Source organism: Pongo abelii, chromosome 2 (genome assembly GCF_028885655.2).
Source record: "Pongo abelii isolate AG06213 chromosome 2, NHGRI_mPonAbe1-v2.0_pri, whole genome shotgun sequence".
Taxonomy (NCBI): Eukaryota; Metazoa; Chordata; class Mammalia; order Primates; family Hominidae; genus Pongo; species Pongo abelii.
Genome location: NC_085928.1, coordinates 12,774,604 through 12,800,698, shown reverse-complemented (window position 1 = coordinate 12,800,698; position 26,095 = coordinate 12,774,604). Strand labels below are relative to the sequence as shown.

Sequence of the window (26,095 nt, the reverse complement as noted above, 5' to 3'; positions counted from 1 at the left end):
AGGTAAATATGCAAATGCTCAAATGTTCTCTTAACAATTCAAGTCCATTTCTAAACTTGAGTTTTCCCAGTCACTTCAAAATCACTTTGAAATGTCATTCTAATTTACAATATCACATTTCACATCCCAGCTCTTACACATATGCATATGCAGCTGTGTGAATGTCTGGGTAAAAGGTTCCTTTTAATTACACTTGAAAATGACAAAAGAAAGAAAATTATGAGACCCAAATTTTAGCTTTAGTTCACTTAAAACTTTTCACCTCCATTCATTCTTTATGCATCATATGAATATAACTTATATCCTATCAGGTTCACCACAGAAGAAAGAAAACAGAACAGCCAGCACTCTGAAAAAAAAAAAAATTAAAATTCAATCCAAACATATAATCAGGAAAATCTTCATAATCACTTTGTGCATGATAAATTGTCAAGTAAGACTCAATGACAACACATTAATTCAAGTGACTTCAATTTTTTATTTTTCTTATAATCTTTAGAAGATTGGAGAAGTATCATGTAGAATATCTCCCCTCCCCTCTCCCCACCATTCCTAATTATTCAAGAAAAACTGGGATCTAGGAAATGCATTAGTAGACTATCAGTGGTATTATTATGTACAATTGGTAAAAGCACCATGCTAATAATAAGGCCAGGGTCCTAGGACTGATCATTGCAAGGGCCAATTAGTTTAAATTTGTTCCATGGACCCAGACTGCACTCCTAACCACAGACAACTTTCTTACAATGCATCCCGCTGGTCACAAGCTAGGGTACTGGCAAGGTGGTAGATGGATGAAAACAAATCTCCACTAATGAAAGAAAAAAGAAAAGAAATCCCACGTATGCTGACAGTGGGTTAACAGAGTCTTATCTGTAAAGAAAAAAACACATATTTTCTTAGCCCTATGATAAACACGTTTCAAGTCTAAAATATTCAATGACAGTAACATTTGACTCTTGCATTTTAGAATAACATTCCACATAAAGCTATAATAAAGGCCCTGATAATTGTTACCCAATTTGTGTAACTGTTAATTCCACACAGAAATTCTTTTCTCTTTACGATTATATCTATGCACCATGATTTTTGCATATTTACCATTCGTTATTTGGTTCAGAATATTGTGAAAAATTCAGCTCGAAAATTATCCATAAAACTGTATTCTATATTTTATTTTTCAAACAGCCAGTGTCCACATTTAAAATGCAGAATTTGCAAATATTAGTCTAATAACTCAATTTAAAGTAAAACAAAACAACTTCCTTTAGTATCACAATACATAAAATGGTTTTATAAACTCCAAATGGCAAAGATAACTATAAGACAATAGTGTTGAAAGCCGTGAAACTCATTAAACCTCTTATCAATAGGTCAGTTTAAAGAACATCTCTATGTTTCATGACTATGCATGAAACAAGCTGTCACTGGATTATAAAGGCTCAGCAATTCATTCATGGCATAATATAGGGTCAAGCAAGATTTTGTTTTTACAATGACAATTAAAATATATTTAAAGAAACAAAAAATCCTCCCAATTGTTTAAAAACAATTCTATTTGGAGAGCAAAATATTTTAAAATATATTGACTTACCAAATTTCAATTGTCAGGCTGCTGACTACTGATGTAAAAGTTTATATTTAAAAATATCACAAATCTCTTTTAACACTGAAAATTTCAATGTGATAAGTTTCATTGCAAAGCAACTGTCACCTGAGTAGATTTTAAAATTTAGTGCTCCTATTTTTTGGGGGAGAGGGGAAGGAAAGACCCATTTTGTATCTGATCCCGAGTTTGCAGTTGAGTCCTTCACAATGATTTCTTAGGGAGTTGAAGAAACAACCTGCTGCAACCTTCCCAAGACACACGATGCCCCCCTTTCTCTCGGAAATTTGCTCTGGCATTTTAGGAACTCTCAGTATTCATCAAATATTTCCATTTGACTACCCACTCAAGCATAGCAACCCAATTCATTTAGTTCTATACAACAGTGTCTATATTATGTACATATTTAATTATCAATACGAAATAGAAAATAAAAATTTACAGTGATTGAGAAAAGGTCAGAAAATGGGATAGGAATAGTAATACTGTATAATCAGAATATCCTATTATCTTACCAGTTTTAATGACAGGGTTTTTCCTTTATTAGTTGAAATACAAAGAAGGCATAGGGGATCCCAGGAAAATAACACTATATATCAGAAAATTCAACGTGCTCCACCATCAGGATTTCCATCACACATTTAATTTCTTCTGTACAATGTTTATAAACTTGTTTTTCTTTTCAAAATCATCAGATTTTCAGATTAAATTCAGCACTACACAGTATGCCCTTGAAGTAAAATGAGGTTACCTGCTTTATTTGGATACCAAGTTCCCTTCAGACAGCATTAAAATAAAGACAAGTAAGACTACACAGATAAAATCCAGTATAATTCAAATCCAACAATGAAAAATTTCCCCCATATTGTTGCAAAATTCTTTCTACTGAAATGCTTTGCTACAATAATAAAAAGCATACATTACATATAAAAGATACCAGTGTACTAAAAAGTGACAGAAGTGGACTAGCAAATCCTTCAAAGCACATTATATAAATGACTAGCATTTAAAAACATTTTTTTCCTATAAAATGTAGGTCATATACATTTATAAATTGGCGGTTTTATTTCTAAAGCAGTGATGTGTGTGTTCAAATAGCTGTTCTGTACAGTATAATATCTACTCACTTGAAACTATAATAGGTTTGTCTTTCTTTGTATTGAAGTTGAATAAATTCATCTGATCAGCTGAGAAATCAAGCTTGAAAAATAAGTATCTAAAAATCAATGTAGAAAGTTTAGAATTATTGAAATGTAGTTATGAAATATGAAGAGAACTATCTATTTCACAATGGAGCTGAAGTCACCTCAAAACTTACGGGCTTGAATCTAAAACAGAAACAAATATTAAAATCCAAAGCAAATCACAAAGTTAGGTAGCAGTACAGAAGCAGGAAAAAAAACCACATCCCTTCCTTCAGTGTGATGGGCACTAAGTTTTGCGGTCTTCCTCCATCTTGCAGAAGAGTGGTAAGGCCATTCAATGCTTAGTGAAAGTGAGTACAGATGAAGTCAGATTTAGCCTGTCTCCCCTGCAACTTCAATTATGCTGTGTAAACAGTGTTACGTTCCAATAGGAGGAACAATGGAATTTGCTTATAAAAACTGATTAAAGATAATCATTATTAAATGAAATAAGGATAATTAATAACTCTGAAATGTTTTTAGAACTTTCCTGATGCTACTTGTAAAGTTAGCACTGCTATGTATTATTGCTTACATACAGTACAACATCATATGCCTTCTAACATAAAGCAGTACTGTGATTTGTTTGTACATATTTACAGATTCTTAAAAACAAGCTGTAAAAACATTACATACTTTCAGACAATACAAATTAGCACATTGGTACTCACTTCAAAACAAATGGAATGCATAACATTAATAAACATCATAAAGGAAGACTCACATAAAAGTCCTTGATTGTCAAGACACGTTTATATATAAACTCTAACTGTGCAGAATTAAAGATTCAATCATAGGTACATCCTTATTTGATGAACCATATTTACAGCATGGTATTGCATAAAAAAATAAAATAATGTTTACAGGGTTTTACTTTTTTATCCATTGGATTAAAGAAAGCAACAAACATAACAAGAAATGTTTGTCTGCTTTAGTTTGTTTCCTACCAAAGTTTAAGTGAAAAAAGGAAACACGGTTTTTATTTGCAGAATATAGCAAAACAACTGGAAAATTATTTCCCTGAAATAAAGCAATTTGAAACGGAAAAGGTTTTAAATTAAATTTCAGACTCAAAATATTTCTCAATGATTATTATAGTGCTTCTTCAAGTAAATATACTGTGGAAAAAAAATGAGTTCTAGTTTAAAATGTTCTAAGAAATGCAGTACTACAGTAATACCTACTTTTAAAGTTTCCCGGCCTTTTTTTTTTTTTTTTTTTTTAAACAGCCCTTTAAAAACCCAAATTAATCAAATGAAAGAAGTGGCAAAAGATCTAACCTAGCTGGCACTCTGCAAGTGTCTCTCCTTTGTGGAAATGAAACCCTGCCCTGAGCACAATTCTTGACATAACTGCCTTCTGCCTCTTGAGATAAAAATGACCTGACCAATGGCTGGCACCCTCAGCCAGAGCTAAGAAGATGGATTCCTACCTTATCAAGTACCACATTTGCATGTAGACCCAAAACATTTAAGAGCCACTTAAATATTCAAAACAAATGAAATATGTGAGAATAAGGTTTTAAAAAACCCTTTAGAAGATGTTCAAGAGATATTACCTCACCTAACGTGATGTTTCCAATCTTCAAACGTGAGAGTAGGTCCCAAGAGGAAAAGCACACCTCACTCAGATTGATCAAAAGTTTAAGGGTGTACCAGCATGTTTTTATAGAACAATGTGCTCACTTTGAGAAATGAGAAACATGAATTGCAAAAGAATATATCATATCCTCCATGTTTCAATCTAAAGCAGCACACAAGGCTACTTATTTTCTCCATTAATGCCCAGATAGAAATTAAATCACCTTCTGAACCAAAGTGGGGAAACCCAAAACTGTTGAGATGTTTATCATATTATGATAGAACAAGGTAACTCTGGTAGGCATTTGGAATTTCACAGTAAGAGAGTGATGACTATACGTAAATGGTAAGTCAATAAGTTATGCTGGCTGAGTATCACTTATCTAAAAAATGCTTATAACCTGGTAGAAAAGTCTACCATTATGTAGATTTAAAGAAATGTGTTGAAAACAGGAATGCAACACCTGAAAGTCTGCTTGCATAACTACCATTTTCAAAGGCCTTCCTTCCCAAGCTCACCCTAAACGCTCAGCAAGAGTCACATTCTAAAAACTATGCTGGTGATGTTAAAACAACCGAAAAAAACCTCTACACTGTATCAAAATTGCATCAAGTTGGCCATGGAACAAAATTTTTGATCAGGCTCCAAAACAACTGAAGAAATAAATGCCTACTCTCATCAAAAGTACTATGAGAAAAATACCAATGCCTATTTAGGGTGAGCACAGTTCCATTTTTAACATATCACCTGAATGAAGCCTTTTTGTAATTATGTAATGCACAACACAACACACACAATCTTAAGAGTCAATAATGGCAGAACTTAAATATTTACTTCAAAGAAGTCTAAAATTCTTGAAAACTTTGGCAGCAAAGAAAGCTGTCAAATGGGAAAACTACTATTTCACGCAAAACTTAATAACCAAAGTATAGAGGAAACCACATTAAATATAATTTATATTCCTTATCATAAAAACACCAATATATTCAAAATAAATGAAGGATGTTAAGGGTGGATAGTTATTTCTTCCCTTTCTTTAGGAGAACAGTCTTGGGATAACATTAAATAAAAGAAAAAATAATTTAAATGGATAACATATTCTATATTGAAACAAAGACTGCAGATCTATAGGGCCAGTATAAGAGTCAAAATGGAAATTAAGAATATTTTCATTTTCCAAGGGTATTAATTTTAGATTTTCACTGGTGCTATATCAGTATGTGCATTGTGACGATGGCAGAAATTTAAAACGTAAAAATAAAAAAGTTGTAACAAAGAGTCAATAACTAATATAACTTCCAAAAATCAAAACTGCCCAACGCATAACTCAAACCATCATTCTTCAGAAAAGTGTGTGTGTGTATATATATATATATATAAAAGCACTATTTATTGTACCATGCTGTATTATTTTAAGACAGAGTATTAAAAAAAACATTCATGGTATAAGGATAAAGTCTGTAGTTTATTTAGATTTTGAAATGCAACAAAAATTTTCCGATCACTCATCTAGCTGAAAAAGAAATGGTAGTTACTGGAATTAGTAAACACTTTTGGTTTGTAAAGTTGTAATGAGCAGTGTTCATTAAAAAGTAACTCAAGATAAAATATGCAATTAAAATGCCCATTTCTTTAGTTTCTCTGGATACTGTTTAATTATTCAATCTATCGAGAGTCTAGAAAGAAAAAGATTAAACCAGGTTTTACAGTTCCAAAGATATCCCAATTTCCTTTTATTGCCAAAAGTTAAAATTGTCAATTATGAGATGATTATGACACAACCATATCAAACCTAAAAATCTAATTTTTTTTTTACTTTGAGAAATCAAAAATACCAAATAGATTCTAAGTGCTCTATGTTAACTGAAGTGTATATGTAAAGTAAAATACAATTAAGCTTTAAAACGTGGAATATACATTTTGTGTAAGCATTATGTTCTTGGGAATGTAATCTACAGAATTTCTTTTACTAAAACTTCAAAACCTTGATACCTGCACATGAAAAATCATAAAAAATATCTAGGTACAACTGTACAAAGAAACTGACACTAATATGCATACTTCCATAGAGAAGTGACTGCTTCAACAGTTGTGTGTTTTGGTAAAAGTTTTGAAAGTATGCATATTTTTAAAGTAATTAGGCTTTTAAATAGTGGAGTCTTAGACTATCAGATTTTTATTACTTTTTTTCCTTCAAAAAAACACATGTCAATATAATGCAAAATGAAAATCAAGGGTATATGGCATATCATTCTTTTTAAAAGGTGGTTTCTTGGTTTTTTTCCCCCTACAGGACACACTAATTTATTTAAGCCATAATCTCTTGACATTAAACTTTTAAGTTCACTCTGTCTGTAAAGTATACTCAGATTCCCTGCTGAAGTGCAATGACGATGCTGAAAAACTTAGAAACAGTATGAGTAAATTTCACACAATTACTAATCTCCTAAGAATGTACAATGTTATCAGTTAGGAAACAATTGTGCGAAAGTCTTTTTTTTTTTTCTTTTTAACTTGGTGTGGGTGGAATAGCAAGTTTCTGATCTAAAACAAGTAATGCATTGCTTCTATAAAGGTGACAACATGTAAGGCAGTTCAAAGAATGCTGACTAACCAAACGAAATGCAGTTATTGGATTATCTTGCTATTCATATCAGCTTAACTTGTTATTACGCATTGCTCTTAAATCTGTACAGCACTCCATTTACACAGAGTAACCCCACTCTTGATTAATCTGTTCTAAAGTGCCAGTATTATTTACACTTTTTTTTTTTTTTTTTAGCCAAAAGTCTGGCCAGTTGTGGCATCAGGTGAAGATGTCATCCCAGCTCTACTATCATTTACATTTACCAAGGGAAATTCTGAAAATTCAGCACTTGTCCCTGGTCCCCGAAGGTTCACCTGTCCATTGGCAGTGCTAAATTGAGTAGCTATTCCAGCTCTTGATCCATGATATGGAGCACGGAAGGGCTGTTCAAAGGAGCTCATTTGGTAAGCTTGGTGGACAGGCTGGGCCTCAGCTTTCTTCTGAGAAGTCACTTGATCCAAAAAGTCCTGTGTTGATGTGGCAGAAGCATGGTTTGTCTCATCACCTGAAAAGGGAAATGAGTGCTGTGAATCACCAACTATTAGTCCAAAGTGGGACTTATCTGGAGTTGTTCTTAGTGGAGAATTCATTCCTGATCGAAAGCTATTGATGGGCATGGTGGCATAGACCTGCTTGTCTATGGAAGAGAATGCTGGCTGATTTGGGAGGGTCTGGTTATCAGTCACAAAGTTAAGGCTCGGGCTATTCAAATAGGCATCATTTTGGCTAGTTCTGTCCAAAGCCTGCTGCAGAAACTTGGAGTATTCCTGCAACATGTTGGCTTTATCTGATGAGGATGCTTGGGAGCTTGATCCAACATTCTCTGACGGGGTGACTTCTGGTACTTCTGAAGAATTTATTGATATGCTAGAAGTCACTTCAGTATCTGCAACACTGAAGGATATCTCATGCTGTCCATTAGCTTTGTGGGAATAATGATCCAACAGAGTCTGCAGTACCTCATCTGGAATAACATTTTTGTCATGATTACTCTTAATCTCCACATTCAGTGCCTGTGACTCTAATATGGATGCCGTGGTACTTTCATCAATGACACTTGCCACAGCTGCTTGTGTTACAGAAGGCTGAGAAGCTATGGTACCCACATTCAGCGCATATTCCCTGCTGTTGTTACTTGCTGCTTGAAGATACCGCTTCTTCTTCAAAAACTGCATGGCATCATCATAATTAGTACTACTATGCACAGGTTTACTGGGCCCCTCCTGCAAATTATCAACCTGATCAATGTCAGCATTGCCTTCTGAGTCCAGTAAAGCCTGTTTATCCACAAGTTCAAAAGCATACTTTGAAACTTTGCTCTCTTCATATGTGGTTAAAGGTGAAATTGTTTGATTTTGCTCCAGTGGCTGTTTCAGACTTCTCTTACTATTAATTTTTTTGAGAACTAACTTAGGTGGGTGTATTTCTCCTGACGCATCTTCTAAATGCGAGCCCCCAACTGAAGAATGTGGCATTTCAACAGCATATTCTGCAACCATATACTCATCTTTTACTTTAGTACTTGAAGAATAAAGAGGCAAGTAATCATTTTTGTCTTTTTTCAGGTCAGATTTGTCCAAAGCACTCTCTTTGTCCATTCCAGATGATTTTTTCTCCGTTTTCTGCCTTTTCTTTTTTGGCAGTGAGTTGTCTTTTGGTGACGTAGAAAAGCCAGAATCTTCCTCAGATGTCAGAAGGCCACCTTTGATGGCACATCTATTTAGTTTTTTGTCATGATTTTCATGGCACATACGTTTATGTTTCAATACACGATCTGTTCTGGAAAAATACTGTTGAATTCAGAGGATGGTAGTGGGTTGTTTGTGGTTTTGGTCAACCAAGAAAAGAAAAAGTGAAACAAAACAATTAATATAAAGATATATTAATGCAATAACATACATAATTCCAAACAAATTCACTGAGCCAATTTTCTATTATAAATCTAATCCGTAAGAGTATTAGAAAGCCCCTCAAATAGCTCTAAGTTGTAATATTTTCTAATCTAATTTATAATTATTGTATAATTTAATTATAGTAGAAGAATTTCAAGCCATCTCTCTTACCTGTAAACAGTATTCACACTGGTAAGGTTTTTCTCCACTATGAGTTCTCTTATGCCTTTCCATATGATATTTTTGTATGAATCTCATACCACATTCATCACAGCGAAATGGTTTTTCACCTAGCACATAATATAGAAAGTTTAAAACAAAACAAATATTGTAAAATAATGAATTGCTTTGCCATAAGAATCTCTAAAATAAATGGCTTTTGAAAGTTGTAACTTCCAATTTCACTTGTCAAATATATTTTGCTTTATAAAAATGAAAAGGATTAGCATATGTTATTGGAAAGAAAAGGATGAATACAGGCACAGTCCATTTTCCTGTCTTTTTGTTATGTGTGTATGTAATACCCTCTTTCCAAGGAGAACAGCAGTGCCAGGAATTTATAGCAATATGAACAGACTAGCTGATGTTTCTAATCTTTTTTTCAATCATATAAAATACTGTATAACAGTAAAAAACAAAAAGTTACCCATGCACAATACAATACAATTCCTGGAGACAGCTTTTTAACTCAATTTCTTTTTTAAAACATTTGTGGTTAAATAAAATCTGAATCCTGAAAATATCCTTAAAAATCTAATTTAATAAAATATAAAAAGAACTTAAGAGTCTTAAGTTTGTTTATATTTATTCTTTTCCTCAACTCAAGCCAGCACTTCTCATGTCATTTGGGGAACGAATTAAACTGAGTATTGTCAATTGGACACATAACACAACACATAACCCCCACCCCCATTTTTTAAAATCCCCTAATGACTCCTAGAATCTTCTGATTCATAGTCAGGTGTGTTATCCATTGTGCCACTGGCCCCCGCAATGATTTCAAAGCTGTAAAGAACCACTACTATGAAGCTCTAAAATAGTTTTTACTGATAAAACCACAGTCTAAGTAAACAGAAGGGTATGACAAGAAGTTACCTTGAATAATGCTTGTTGGGGAAACTACTGTTTCTATCTTTCACACATTTAACAGAATTTTTACCAAATACTACTACTGTATCCATAGCCCTTGTTGTAGGAGGTTAAAAGTATAAGACATACTACTTGTCTTCAAAGTTTATAACATAATTGGGAAAACAAGATACACACATTTTAAAAAGACAACTACCAACACTGTGTCTATTCTGATTTACTTTTACATCTTTATATTTCACTCTTTCTCTTGGTAACCCTTTCAGACAAACCAAAATACCTACCATCTCATGCTTTCCTACTTTTGTCCTGATTCACGCTGCTCCTTCGATCGGGAATGCCCACCTTTGGGTGTTCAAATACTATATTCCCTTTGAGACCCAACCCATCTCCTTTGGGATACTCTGTCCTTTTCTCCCAGGTGAAAGGTATCTTTAAGTTTCCACAGAATTCTATCTGTACCTCTCCTACGGCACTCATTACTTTCAACTCAATAATCATTGAGTTAAACTTTTTTTAAATTTCAAATTACTGAGTTGTTTACTGTGGCACTATTCACAATAGCAAAGACTTGGAACCAACCCAAATGTCCAACAATGATAGACTGCATTAAGAAAATGTGGCACATATATACCACAGAATACTATGCAGCCATAAAAAATGATGAGTTCATGTCCTTTGTAGGGACATGGATGAAGCTGGAAACCATCATTCTCAGCAAACTATCGCAAGGACAAAAAACCAAACACCGCATGTTCTCACTCATAGGTGGAAATTGAACAATGCAAACACATGGACACAGGAAGTGGAACATCACACACCGGGGACTGTTGTGGGGTAGGGGGAGGGGGGAGGGATAGCATTAGGAGATATACCTAATGTAAATGACGAGTTAATGGGTGCAGCACACCAACATGGCACATGTATACATATGTAACAAACCTGCATGTTGTGCACATGTATCCTAAAACTTAAAGTATATATATAAAAAAAAGAAATAATTATATTTAATTATTTTGTATATCTCTGTTCTTCTACTAGATTATATTTCTTTAGGTCAGAATCCAGGCCTAAATTACACTGATGTAGTTCAAAGTACCTTATGCAATTAAAATTTTTTTTTCTTGTACAGATAGGATCTCACTATGTTGCCCAAGGCCTGTCTCGAACTCCAGGCTCAAGCAATCCTCCTCCTGCCTTGCCCTCCCAGAGTGTTGGGGTTACAGGCATGAGCCACTGCGCCTTGCCCCTTGTGATAATTTTAAGTGCCAAATGAAAGGCATAAATAGTGACCATTACAGTGGATTATTAAGGGGAAAATGTTACTATGAACTAGTATGATTTGGAATGGTTTCTTAGAAGTGTTGAAATTTAAGCTGAGTAGCAGAGAGATTAAAGCCAAGGGAAAAAAAATGTTGGGGGTGGGGAGGGAAATAACAGTTACTCTAAGTGTTTAGATACTATAAAATGTGCAGGAGAAATGGTGTCTAAGAAGTGAATTTAATTTGGCAACAAGTAAATTGCTTAAAACTTTCAGGAATGTAAGTAACTTCAGTAATTACTGCAGAGCTACCAAATTTTAGAGCTGAAGGGTTTCCAGTGGCTTTCGAGCTGTGCTCTTTCAAGCTTCCAGAGGCCCACACGGACGGCTGCTGAAGTGGCAACAGGCTCAAAGCTTGCTACTCAAAATTAGTACAGAATAGCTCACTTTTATACAATGGGGCTCCAAGTAAGGGTTCCAAAGATTCAGAGACTAGAAAGACAGCTTACTACAACGAATCCAGACCAATTCACTCATTTTACAGAAAGGAAATATTGAAGGCCGAAAAGTTAAGGCACTTGGTCAAGGGGTAATGAATGCATTAACTAATGAAGCAATGGAAGCTGGGAGAGAAAGTCACTTATAAAGAAAGTTTGGAAGTGAAGGAAATGAGAAGATGAAGATGGGAAATAATATTTAAGAGGCAATCCATTCCAGAATAAGCACTGTTTAGGACAGGGAGACTGAATTACTGGAGGCAGAGGAGCCAGTGAAGAGAAACCGATTATCAATACTGAATACTGCTGAAATGGTACACAATAAAAAAAACAAAATCCAGAGGAACCAAGATGGGAAGGGAAGGAGATTACAGGTAATGTTGTTGGACAGGGGAAGAAAGAATACGTGCAAATTTTGAAATAGAGCTTGTAAAGCTGGGTGCAGTGGCTCATGCCTGTAATCTCAGCACTTTGGGAGGCTGTGGTGGGTGGACTGCTTGAGCTCAGGAGTTCAAGACCAGCTTGGGCAACATGGGGAAACCTGTTTCTACTAAAAATACAAAAATTTAGCCATGTGTGGTGGTGTGCGCCTGTGGTTCCAGCTACTCGGGAGGCTGAGGTGGAAGGATCGTTTAAGCCTGGGAGGTGAAGGTTGTAGAGAGCCAAGATCGAGCCACTGTTCTCCAACCTGGGTGACAGAGTGAGACCCCATCTCAAAAAAAATTAAACTAAATTTAAAAAAGAATGTAGATGATAGAGCTCATTAATGTCAGAAGTTATTTATTTATCAAAAGTGATAATGAAAGAGAAAAATCAGTAAGTTGATTACAATTCAATTCATTCTACATATTTGTGGATTGGAAGACTTAATATTGTTAAGATGGCAAAACTCCTCAAACTGATCTACAGATTTAAAGCAGAAATTGACAACCTAATCTTAAAATTCGCATCTAAAAGAGCCAAAACTATCTTGAAAAAGAAGAACCAAGCAGGAGGACTTATACTCGAGATTTCAAAATTTACTACAAAGCCACAATAACCAAGATATCATGATAATAGCTTAAAGACAAGACATACAAATCGAGGAATAAAATTCAGAGTCCAAAAGTAAATCCTTACATTTATGGTCAACTGATTTTCTAAAAAGGTGCCAAGGTAATGGGGAAAGAATAGTCTTTCCAACAAACTTGATACCCACATACAAAAGAATGAAGTTAGACCCCCCCCAACCAACTCCCACACCTCTCACATCATAAACAAAAGTTAACTGAAAATGGATTAGAGGCCTAAATGTGAGACCTAAAACTATAAAAATGTTAGAATATAATATAGGAACTTACGACCTTAGTTAGGCAATGGTTTCCTATATAAAACCAAAAGCAGCACAAGCAACCAAACAAAAAATAAATAAATTGGACTTAATCAAAATTTAAAACTTTCATGCTTCAAAGGAGACTATCAAAAAAATGAAAAGACAGGCCAGGCACTGTGGCTCACACCTGTAATCGCAACACTCTGGGAGGCAGAGGCGGGTGGATCACTTGAGGTCAGGAGTTCAAGATCGGTCTGGCCAACATGGTGAAACCCTGTCTCTACTAAAAATACAAAAATTAGCCAGGCATGGTGGCACACTCCTGTAATGAGGCTGAGGCCGGAGAATCGCTTGAACCTGGGAAGCAGAGGTTGCAGTGAGCCGAGATCACACCACTGTACTCCAGCCTGGGCGACAGAAAAAGACTCTGTCTAAAGGAAAAAAAAACACACACAAATGAAATGACATTTAGGAAATATGTCTGCTATTGGGACTGAGGAAGAGTTTGGCACTTCCTCAAAAAGTTTAACAGAACTATTACATGACCCAGCAATTCCATTCCTAGGTACATATCTAAAAGAATTGAAAACATGGATTCAAACAGATGCTTGTATGCCAACACTGATCACAGAATTATTCAAAATAGACAAAAGGCAGAAGTAACCTAAGTGTCTATCAACAGATGAATGTATAGAAATATGTGACACATACAAAGAATGAAGTATTATTCACCTAGAAAAATGAAATTTTGATACATACTACAACATGAGTGAATCTTGAAGACATTATGCTAAATGTTAAGAAGCCAGATACAAAAGGGCAAACGTGGAATGATTCTGCTTATATGAAGTATCTAGAACAGGAAAATTCAGAGTGATAGAAAGTAGAACAGTGGTTATCAGGACTGAAGAAGAGGGGAAAATAGAGTTATTGCTTAATGGGTACAGAGTTTCTATTTGGTTGCACAACATTATACATGTACTTAATGTCACTGAATTGTACACTTATGATAAACTTCATGGTATGGTTGTAAAAAAGTGAAGACATAATTCCAGAATGGAATAAAAAAAATTTACAAATCATGTATCAGATAAGGAACATGCATCCAGAATATAAAGAGAACTCTTACAACTCAACGGGAAACAGACAACTAATTTAAAAATAGGCAATGGATCTGAATGGGCATTTCTGCAAAGAAGATATACAAATGACCAATCAGCACATGAAAAGATGCTCATCATCATGATCATCAGGGAAATATAAATCAAAACCACAAGATTTCACTTGATTTCACCACTTCACACCCACGAGGATGGCTAAAATAATAATAACAAAAGCATGGATGTAGAGAATTGAAACCCTCATACATGGCTGGCAGAACTGTAAAATGGTATTAAGTGCTTTGGAAAACAGTTTTGCAGACCATGAAAATGTTAAATATGACCCAGCAATTTCACCCCTAAGCACATACCCAAGAGAACTAAAAATGTTAAAGTTCACCCAAAAACTCATGCACAAGTATTCATAGCAGCATTATTCACAATGGCCAAAAGAGGAAACAGCCCAAATGTCGCTCAACCAACAAATGAATGAAAATGTGACATATCCAACCATAAAAATGGAATGGAATATTACTCAACTATAAAAAGAAAGAAAGTGCAGGCTACACACATGCCCCAAATAGGCAAATCCACAGTGACAGAAAGTGATTCATGGTGACCCAGGGCTGGAAGGGAGTGGAGAATGGGGAGTGACTACTAACAGATATGGGTTTTCTTTTGGGGGGTGACGAAAATATTCTAAACACCAGATAGTGGTGATAGTTGTACAACTCTGTGAACATACTAAAAACTAATGAATTATACATTTTAAATGGGTGGGTTTTCTGATATTATGAATTATATCTCAATAAAGTTATTTTAAAATATGCATGGTAATACAATTGATACTATGCAAAGTGAGAAGTTATTTTTTTCCCTCAAGGAGCTCAAGATTAATTAAAAAGAAATTAACTGGTGAAAGCCGAGTGTAGCGCCTCACGTCTGTCACCTCAGCACTTTGGGAGGATGAGGCAGGCGGATCACTTAAAGCCAGGAGTTCAAGACCAGCCTGGCCAACATGGCAAAATACCCCCAACCCACCGTCTCTGAATGAATAAATAAATACACACATACATACATAAACTGGAGAAAACTCATGTTTAAATTACTTGCTACATTCTCATAGATGAACCAATAATTAACAGTTTATTTAACTAAAAGCAACACTACGGCATTTCCTTTAACAAAAAAGTCAACCAGGTATGGTGCCTCAAGCCACTGATCCCAGCACTTTGAGAGGTTCAGGCGGGAGGATCACTTGAGTCTAGAAGTTCAGGACCAGTCTGGGTGACACAGTGGACCCTGTATCTACAAAAAATTTTAAAAATTAGCAGGGTGTGGTGGCACATGCCTGTGGTCCCAGCTACTCAGAGGTGCAGGCAGCAGGATTACTTGAGCCTGGGAGGTTGAGGCTGCAGTGAGTTGTGATTGCGCCACTGCATTCCAGCCTGGGTGACAAGTGCAAGATCCTGTCCGCAAAAAAAAAAAAAAAAAATACCAAAACCAAAACCAAAACCAAAACCAAAACAAAACCAGAAACATTAACGCCTTAAAAGTGATTTGTACAAATGTTCTTTTGTTGCTAAAAACAATCCTCCTCCCAACTAAATAGAGCAATTATGATGGCTAACTCAGTCAAAAATGAATGCAAACATAAATTCACCTTCCAAGGTCATTTATTATTTTTTGATTGGTTCTCATTTTTTATTCCTGTCTTTTGTTCTCCTTTAGTACATATTTCCTTCCTTTTTTTTACTGTACCATCTTTTTTCATATCCCTTTTCCTCCCTCCCATTCTTATACTTGTCTCCATTCCTTTCTTTTAAAACTAGCCATTCTAGATATTTTTAAAATTTAAGTTTTGCCACGTAAGGATCCCTGTTTATTTATGGATTAGGGAATGTATTTACAGAGTTAAAAAAAAATCAAAACACTTAAAAAGAGTATACAGGAAAATGTCTTCCTCTTATCTTTGGCCCCGACAAAGGTAACTACATTTATTTGTTTGTGCAAGTTTCTTTACAAAGTTTCTTTCTTTTTTTTTTTTTTTTTAAAGACAGGGTCTCGCTATATTGCCTAGGCTGGTCTGGAATTCAGGGGCTCAAGTGATATTCCCACCTTCTGAGTAGCTGGGATTATAGGCATGCACCTGGTTAGGTTTCTCGACACAACATAAATAAAAATGAATGCATAATATTTTCTACTTTTCCCTCATTCTTTTACAAAGATAGCATATTTAATTTACTGTTCTTATCTTTTTTTTCCTTCAGTCAACAATGTATCTTGGAGATCTTAGCAGCAGAAAGAGAATTAGCTCATTCTTTCTGACAGCTGATGTTATTTATTTTTGACTGATGGAAAGACATACTACAATTTATTTAACCAATCCTCTATTATTTCCCAACATTTGCTATTATGATTTTGTAATGGATAACATGTAAATATATTAATTCTCATATATGCAGGTATATTTGTGGAATAAACACCCATAAATAGAATTTCTGGACAAATAAAACATATGTTTATGATTTTGAAATGTATTACCCAACTGGTCTCCACAGGACATGCTATGAATCTGTACTCCCACACCAGCCATGGATGAGTTACTATTTCCCTATAACCCACCATGTTGTCAAACTTTCTGATGACTACATATCTAATAGGTGAAAAAACATTATCTCAGTAGGAGGTGGAGCCATCTTATATTTCATTTTCTGCGAAATGTCTGCTCATATCTTCCACCTACTTTTTGTAGTTCCAGGTTTTTTGCTTGATGACTTAAAATAGCTTTATTAAGAAGGTTGGTCTTTTGTCTATAATGAGTTTCAGGATTTTTTTCCTGGCCTTTCTGCCCTTGAATGGTAGGGGTAGAGTTGTTTGCTAGTAGAGATTTTCATTTTTACGTACTTGAACGTATCAATCTTTTCTTTTATGGATACTGGATTTTGAGTGTTATTTAGAAAAGACTTCTCCACTCCGATCTGCTCATATTTTCAGACACATAAGTTTAAACAGTAAGTTTCATTTTTTACATTAAATCTCTCATATGGCCGGGTGCGGTGGCTCATGCCTATAATCCCAGCACTTTGGGAGGCCGAGGCAGGCAGATTACCTGAGGTCAGGAGTTTGAGACCAGCTTGGCCAACATGAAAAAATTTTCCATCTCTACTAAAAATACAAAACTTAGCCAAGCATGGTGGCATGCGCCTGTAATCCCAGCTACTTGGGAGGCTGAAGCAGAAGAATTGCTTGAATCTGGTGTCAGGGAGCAGGCAGAGGTTACAGTGAGCCGAGACTGCGCCACTGCACTCCAGCCTGGGCAAATGGGTGAGACTCTGTCTCAAAAACAAAAACGACAAAAATGAAAAACAAACCCTCATATATTTGGAGCTTATCTTGAGGCAGAATGTGAGGTATGGACAAAACTTTTGTTTTTTCAGATGGCTATCCAGTTTCCCCAATGCCATTTATTGAAAAGTTCAGCTTTTTTTGATCACATTTCTTACCATTCCTTTATCATAATCATACACTAATTAAGTTCCATGGGTCTATCCCTAGACCTGCTCATCTGTTCCACTAGTGTGACTGTTCATAAGCCAGAACCAAAATGTTTCAATTCATAAGCTTTTATAATATCCTTTATTGTTGGTAAGGCTAATCTTCCTCATTGCTTTTTCTGCATTCTTCTCGTTTGTCCTGCTGGACCACTTTCCATATAAATTTCAGAATTAGCTTATTTAGAATTAGAGGGAGGAGAGTTCTCTGAAGTGTTTATGTTAACTTATGAACAATCTGATGTTATTTACCACGTTTACTCTTTTCACCTAGGAAGAAAAAAGATACGTCTTCCCATTTCACAAACCTTTGTATCCTCCGTAGTGCTTTGAATGATTTCCTCATATGGGATTTTCTACATCTTCTTAAATTCATTCCTGGGCTTGTCTTCTTGTTGATATTGTGAAAAGAGTGTTTTCTTCTGTTATATCTTCTATTCCCTGTGTATGTGTGTGTGGCTATACAAAGGGTATGGTTTTCTGCTATTTTAATGAATTTACTTATTTGCAGTAATTTTTCAGTTGAACCTCTTGGGTCTTCCAAGTTTATAATCATATTGCTTGCAAAAAATATTTTTTAACTTATCTTTCTCATCCACTATTCTCAAACAATTAAAAAGAAGTAGTGATAATGGGCTCTATATGTTATTCCTGATGTGTGTACTTTGGTATGTTTCCGATTTTTTTTTTTTTTTTTTTTTTTTTTAAAGAGCAGGGTCTCACTCTGGCACCCAGGCTGGAGTGGAGTGACACAATCACAGCTCACTGCAGCTGTGAACTCCTGGGCTCAAGTGATCCTCTCCAACTTCAGCCTCCCAAGTAGCCAGGACCACAGGCATGCACCACCATGCCCAGCTAATTAAAAAAAATTTTTTTTATAGAGACAGGGTCTTGTTATGGTGTCCAGACTGGTCTCGAACTCCTGGCCTCAAGTGATCCTCCCAACTCAGCCTCCCAAAGTATTGTGATTACAGACATGAACTACCACGTCTGACCTGTTTCTTGATTCTTGAAATAAGAATAAAATGACTGATATCTATTTTTCCTAAGAAAAATAAAAACACTTAAATGAAAAATTCCCTTATGGAGAAAATCCCTTTATCATTTTTCCCCTTGAGGGCTAAAGCCTCTCTACTGGAAAAGGAAGATAAATCTATACAGCACTTGAGTGATTTCAAGAATGACACAAAAAGCTTACCTGAAAAGTATCAAGAAGTTTTAAATGTTTTTTACATCCAGGAAAGCAATAACACGGTAAGGAAAAAACAATCTCCAGGTGTCCCACAAAATGATAATTTTCCCCTACCCAAGGGCCCTAAAGTTTCTCTTCTAACAGTTATCCAGTGAGACTGTTTCCCCAATGTGATGTTTCTCCCTGGTAACTTTGACACTGCACACAATCAGCTGTTTATGGATAAAAATTTTTACTATAATATATGGGTAACTGTTAAGGTAAACTACATATATGAGAGAGTTATAAAGACATAAGATTTATGTATAATCTAGCTCACTATGGTTTGACATACTAATCTGATTTTTGGCAACTGCAAACCTTCCTTTCCCTCTTCAAACCATTCCATCTGGCTGCTGCAATGACCCACCCTATCAAAATGGTTCTTGTAAATCACACTCAGGTCACCAATACAATCAAGTCTCTTCAGAAATCTTTTTTTTTTTTCTGAGACGGAGTTTTACTCTTGTCCCCCAGGCTGGCGGGCAATGGTGCCATCTCAGCTCACTGCAACCCTCCACCTCCCTGGTTTAAGTGATTCTCCTGCCTCAGCCTCCTGAGTAGCTAGCATTACAGGCATGCACCACCATGCCCAGCTGATTTTTGTATTATTAGTAGAGATGGGGTTTCACCATGTTGGCCAGGCTGGTCTTGAACTCCTGACCTCAAGTGATCTACCCGCCTTGCCCTCCCAAAGTGCTGGGATTACAGGCGTGAGCCATCACACCTGGCCCAGAAATCTTACTAGTCCTCTCAACAGTATTCAACTCAAGTGATCCCTTTCTTTTTCTTGAAACTCACTTTTGCCTTGGCATCTATGACATCCATACTCCTTCAACCTCTCCAACTGCTCCTTCTCAGTGGTCTTTCCAGCTCACCCTCTTCCTTCCAAATGTGAAATGTTTTAGTTCTTCAAAACAAGCTTTCTGCTTATCTCATTCTATATTTTTCTCTTTGGCATGAAGGGAAGCCCATCTATCCATAGCTTTAATTACTCTCAAGACCTTCAAAACCACATATCCAAACTGCTTATATAATATATCTACTTCTATAACACTTAAGGATCTCAAATACATCATATCCCACAATAAACTTAGGGACTGTGACATGGTTTGGCTCGTTCCCCACCCAAATTTCATCTCAAATTGTAATCCCCATAATCCCCATGTGTCAAAGAGGGACAAGGTGAGAGGTGACTGAATCATGGGGGCATTTCCCCTCATGCCGTTCTCCTGATAGTGAGTTCTCACGAGATCTGATGGCTTTCTAAAGCAATTTTCCTGCTCTTGCTCGCTTTCTCTCACCTGCTACCACTTAAGACTTGCCTCTTCCCCTTCCACCATGATTGCAAGTTTCCCGAAGCCTCCCCAGCCATGTGGAACTGTGAGTCAATTAAACCTCTTTTCTTTATAAATTACCAGTCTTGGGTATGTCCTTACAGCAATGTGAGAATGGACTAATACAATCTTCAACTTACAGCTTATGCCACAAATGGCACTCCTCTCCCCTCTAAACTGCACAAATGAGATGACTGTACAGCTTTTTTCTTCTTTATCCTCTCTTCATATTTGGAAAATTGACAGGCCCTACTGATTCGGCCTACTAAATACCTATCAAATCTGTTCACTTCTCTCCACTTCCCACTGTCATCACCCAAAGGTCAAGACACCATCATCCTGTGGTCTAGCCTATCACATAATATCCTCCTAAGGAGTAGTCTCTCTGGGATCTATTATCTTCTTCTAATTCCACAGTACAGCCAGACTCTGTTTATTTAAGTAAATCTGATCATGTTTAAAGCATGGCCTTCTGCTGTTCTAAGAATAAAAATTAAAACGGGGTCCTCTATTCATCTGGCCCCTACCTTTCTTGTGTCTGACCTTTCTTCGCAATTCCCCACTCTGCTTTCTGAGCTCTAATCAAAGTGGTTTTCTTTCTATTCCTAAACTACCATGCTTTTTTCTTACCTCTATAATCATTTTCTGCTGATTTTTTTCTACAAAACTTCCCCAAATCAATTCTTTGTTATGACAGCAAATGTAAAGCACTTAATACTCAAAAAATGGTATCCATTGTTGTATTAATCAGAATATATGTGAAAATTATTTTAATAATAAAGGGTCTTCATAAAATCTGGGTGAAAAATAATTACGATGAGACTATGACAAAGTTAACATGGCATAGTAATACATACTTGACAACACAAGGAAACATCCATATTTAATAAATTACGAAGGGTAGACAATAAAATTTACAAGCATCATAACTATTACACTAACCAAAAAAAGATCATGTACCATTATGTGATGCAATATAAAACAGTACTTAAGAGTACAGGTTCTACAGCCAGATGAGCTGAGTTTTAATGCTGGTCTCTGCATTTCTTACTGTGAGAAATAAGCATGTATTTAAACTTCTATGACTTTATATTCTCATCTGCAAAATGGAAATATTAATAGAATATACCTCAGAGCCAAAATAACTAATGTGAAGTAGGAATTTAAGAATGAAGCCTAGCACAGTAGTATAACAGCTCAAAAAATGTTAGCTATTAAGAACAGGAATGAGGAGGTTGATAACAAATGATTACTTACATATCGATTACACTTACATATTGATTATAATTATAACCATACTTACATATTGATTATAATTATAACCCAGTGTCTGGGCTATATATCCTAAATGAAAATATCCTTAAGCTGAACAATAAACTTGAGAAAAGGTGAAACAATGACAATTACTAAAATAAATCCATGGACTCATAACCACATACCGAATAATTTTCCTTAAAACTTCAGAAAATATCAGAATATCTTTGGCATATAGTCCTTCCAGGAGGTTAGAAAGATCATTTATCAGGCTAAGTAGAACCCATATACTACACAAGAAATTACATCCTATAGGAAATCATCTGAGACTAAATTACAATTTTTCTGGGTATCAAACTTTTTAAATAACACCCTTCTAATATAGAATGGTTTTCTTTCCCTAGAATGCAGGGCAGTGAGAAACTTCAAATTTTGCATTTGAAACTTCAGAAAGATTGGCAATGTTTGCCCATTTTGTAAAATAAAAGATTGGGGTCACTAACTCCTCCCTCCCCAAAAAGAAAGTTTAAAAAATTATTTTCTTTTTTCTGGGTTTTCTTTTGCAGAGTTATGAAATTACACATTTATATACACTGTAATATTTAAAGTAGTCTATTTCTCAAGTTTCTTAGGATGAAACAGCAAATGAGAGCAGGAAAACTTTTTTTTTTTGAGACGGAGTCTCACTCTGTCAACCAGGATAGAGTGCAGTGGCGCAATCTCAGCTCACAACCTCTGCCTCCTGGGGTTCAAGCGATTCTCATGCCTCAGCCTCCTGAGTAGCTGGGATTACAGGCACGCACCACCAGGCCAGGCTAATTTTTTTGTATTTTTAGTAGAGACAGGGTTTCACCATGTTGCCCGGCTGGTCTCAAACTCCTGACCTCAGGTGATCTGCCTGTCTCGCCCTCCCAAAGTGCTGGGATTACATGTGTGAGCCACCATGACCAGCTGAGGGAAACTGTTTCGTGGCTTCCATAGATTAGGTTTTAAACTTCCACTTTATGAGGGAGCCATCCATGAAAACTGATCAATTACCTCTAGTAAGAGCAACATCCTCAGGAAGCCCTATGCACAAATTAAAGATCTGAGACTTGGTCTAGGAAGCATACATGAAAAATACAAAACAAAACAAAAAAACCATTGTCCTAATTCCAAAATAAGCTGAACACCATACATTTATGATACTTCCACATCTCACTTTTCTATCAGCCAGTTATACACTCGGTAACAACTGGTACTAGCATCTAATAAGCATATTAACACTAAATAATTGATGTTCCAATGACGGCACCTAGGCAGTACAAGACCTAAATTAAAGCAATAGCAGTTACTGTAAACACCATCTAAATATGACGTATGTAAAATTAGTAAAATGGCTGGATATGTAGGCACCAGTGAATTCCTACCAAACACAAATGAGTTAGAATCCCAAAACGTACAACAGATTTTTAAAAACAATGTTTACTAAAAAGTATCCTGACTTCTAACATTTTAAATTAGTCATGTCTATTTCTGAACTTGATATAAGCCCCCCAATTTCCAGCTACCTCCTGAAAACAAGTGCCCTATAATAAGAGCTCAACAGTGAAGGCTACATTAAGCCCATAATGGACTTACCAAATCAGGTGACTCTATGTTGAGTCCCCTTAAAAGAAACCCATCATCAGCTTACTCTTCATATAAAACTGTAAAAATGCACATCGGCTTTCTTCCCTTTAAAAAAATTGACTAGGGTATAAAAGATGAAGGACCATTCTCTCAGAAAGCATACTTTTTTCATGACTAAAATCATTTTCCTAATCAGGGTCCTGTGGCTTTTTGCCCACCCATACGATGTCACTATTATTCTGCCACAATAAAATGATTTGCTTTTTTTATACTAGCTGCAACTTACACTTTAATTTCATATACACTGTATTTCAGAAACATGGTTTAGGTGCTCTAATTTGAGCACAGAGCATTAACACTACTTTTATGCAAAGAAACGAGAGAATCAGACTCAGAATTAGTGACAAATTCAGCAGCTATCTCTTCTGGATTTGGCTGTCAATTAAATATCTAAAAAGAATAAACAAGCACTACAGGTTCCAGGAACACGAAGTGTTCTGCTGCAAGAGGTCTATTTCTTAAAGTATCATCTTAAAAATGCAGGTGTAATTTGCATTTCAATCTAGAATACCTGTCTTATTTCTCTCTTTAAAGCTTAAAATCTCTATTCTTGTACACCATACACAAAAAAAAACAACTCAAAAAGGATTAAAGACTTAAACATAAGACCTGAAACCATAAAAATCCTTGAAGAAAGCATGGGGGAAAGCTCCTTGACATGGGTCTTGGTAATGATTTTGTAGACATGACAACAAAACCATAAGCAAATAAAGCAAAAATAAATGAGTAGGACGTCAAACTGAAAAGTTTCAGCACGCTCAACAAAATGAAAAGATAACCTATGGAATGGGAAAAAACATTTGCAAGCCATATATCCATCAAGAAAAGCAGCTAATATCCAAAATGCATAAGGAACTCATACAACTCAATAGCAAAAACCCACAAATAGCCTACTTTTAAAATGGGCAAAGGACCTGAATATACATTTTTCCAAAGAAGAACACACATTTTTCCAACAGGCATATAAAAATGTACTCAACATCACAAATCATCAGGAAAATGCAGGTCAAAAGCATGAGATGTCATCTCACACCTGTTAGGATGGCTATTATCAAAAAGTCAAATGATAACAAGTGTTGGTGAAGATGTGAAGAAAAGAAACCACTGCACACTGCTGCCAAGACTGTAAACTGACAGAGCCATTATGGAAAACAGTATGGAAGTTTCTAAAAAAACTAAAAATAGAACTACCATATGATCCAGTAATTTCATTTCTGGCTATATATTCAAAGGAACTGAAATCATTATCTTAAAGAGATACCTGAACATTCACTGTAGCATTATTCACAATAGCCAAGATACAGAAACAACCCAAGTGTCTGTCAATGGATGAATGGATAAAGAAAATGTGGGGGGGGTGTGTTTATGTACATAATGAAATATTATTCAGCTTAAAAAAGGAAAGCCTGTCATTTGTGACATTGTGGATGAACTTGGAGGACATTATATTAGTTGAAATAAACCAGACACAGAGAGACAAACATGCATGATTTCATTTATAGGTGGAATCTAAACAGGCAGAATTCAAAAAACAGAGAGTAGAATAATAGTCACCAGGAGTTGTGGTAAGGGGGAATGGGAGGATTTTGGTCAAAGGTTACAAACTTTCAGTTGTAAGATGAGTTAGTTCTGGAGATATATAGCATGGGACCTATAGTTAATAATTTGTACACATGGAATTGTTGAGAGTAAATCTTAAGTGTTCTCACCACACACAAAAGATCGTTATGTGAAGTGATGGTTATGTTCGTTAGTTCGACTGTGGCAATCACTTCACAATGTATACATATATCATGTTGTATACTTTAAATATATACAATTTCCATTTGTCAATTATACCTTGATGAGGCTAGGGAGAGGAATAAATTATCCTCACCAGGTGATGAAAGTTTTGCCCAGGTCATGATGCTAATAAACCAAGTCTGGGAATGAACGCTGGCTGGCTGCCTTTCATCTCCAGAAAAGCTGCTTCAGTGCCTTATTCATCTGAGATAGCTTATCTCAGAGCATCCCTGAGTGTGGACCTCTGATTACATGTACATGTACATACTTCTTTCAAATAATCTGTAACTTACCTATAAGAAACTAATACTCAATATTTTCTATAGTTAAAAAAAATGTAGACCAATAATCTGCCAAATGGCACCCCAGTCATTAATTCATTTAGCAAGTATTAAGTTATTACTAGTGTCTGGTCTTCTTCCAGGTAGATGACAGCAGTTGGAATAAGTTGAACCTAAGTTTTCTGGGTTTTTTTGTTTGTTTTTGTTTTTTGCACTACTTTACTATTTGGTTAGTTCTGAAAGCATCATCACAATCAAGACAATATATTTATCTTAAACCACAAAATTTCCTTTTATTCTCTATATTTCCTTTCTCCTGCTCCTCTCTGTCACCCCCCTCCAGGAACAAATTGTCTGCTTTCTATTCCTATAGTTTATCTTAATTATCATTATGGATCTTTACAAACATACACAAAAGTAGAGAACACATAAAGATCCCTCACTTATCTATCACCCAGCTTCAATAATTACCAATAATCAGCAAATTTTATTTCGTTTAACCCTTCTCATTATTTCTTCGCTACTTTCTTATTTTAGGCAAACTTTTACTAGAGTGTAACAGTCATAGAGAAAAGTAAATAAATCATAATCACAGCTCATTAATTTTCCACAAAGTCCATCAACTCACATAACCAGCACTCATAATCAAGAAATAGAACATTACGAGCACTTCCTAAGTGCCTCTTGAAGTCTCACCTGATCAGCCTGTCTAACTTCTCAAAAATAACCACTATCCAGGCTTCTAATACCACAAATTAGTTTTCTAACTACCTTTTTATCAAGGAAAATTTAAAGCATATAGAAAGTACACAGAAGGCACCCTCACTATATTTTAAAAGTAAACATACTGAACTGTAATAGATGTATAGAAAAGTA

General features: G+C 35.6%; 1 protein-coding gene across 7 annotated transcripts in view; it reads right to left on the bottom strand.

The window, feature by feature from the left end:
* Positions 1-458: 458 nt before the first annotated feature.
* Positions 459-26,095, bottom strand: part of ZNF148 (zinc finger protein 148) — a 155,764-nt gene continuing 130,127 nt past the window's right edge. For 6 of the 7 annotated variants that reach the window (XM_024244200.3, XM_024244199.3, XM_063721668.1 and 3 more), the window contains 2 exons: positions 9,022-9,140; positions 459-8,748 (listed from right to left, as the gene is read on the bottom strand). In XM_024244200.3, the coding sequence (XP_024099968.1) occupies positions 7,150-8,748; positions 9,022-9,140 (1,718 nt within the window). In that variant the 3' untranslated portion in view covers positions 459-7,149. 7 annotated transcript variants of the gene reach the window in all.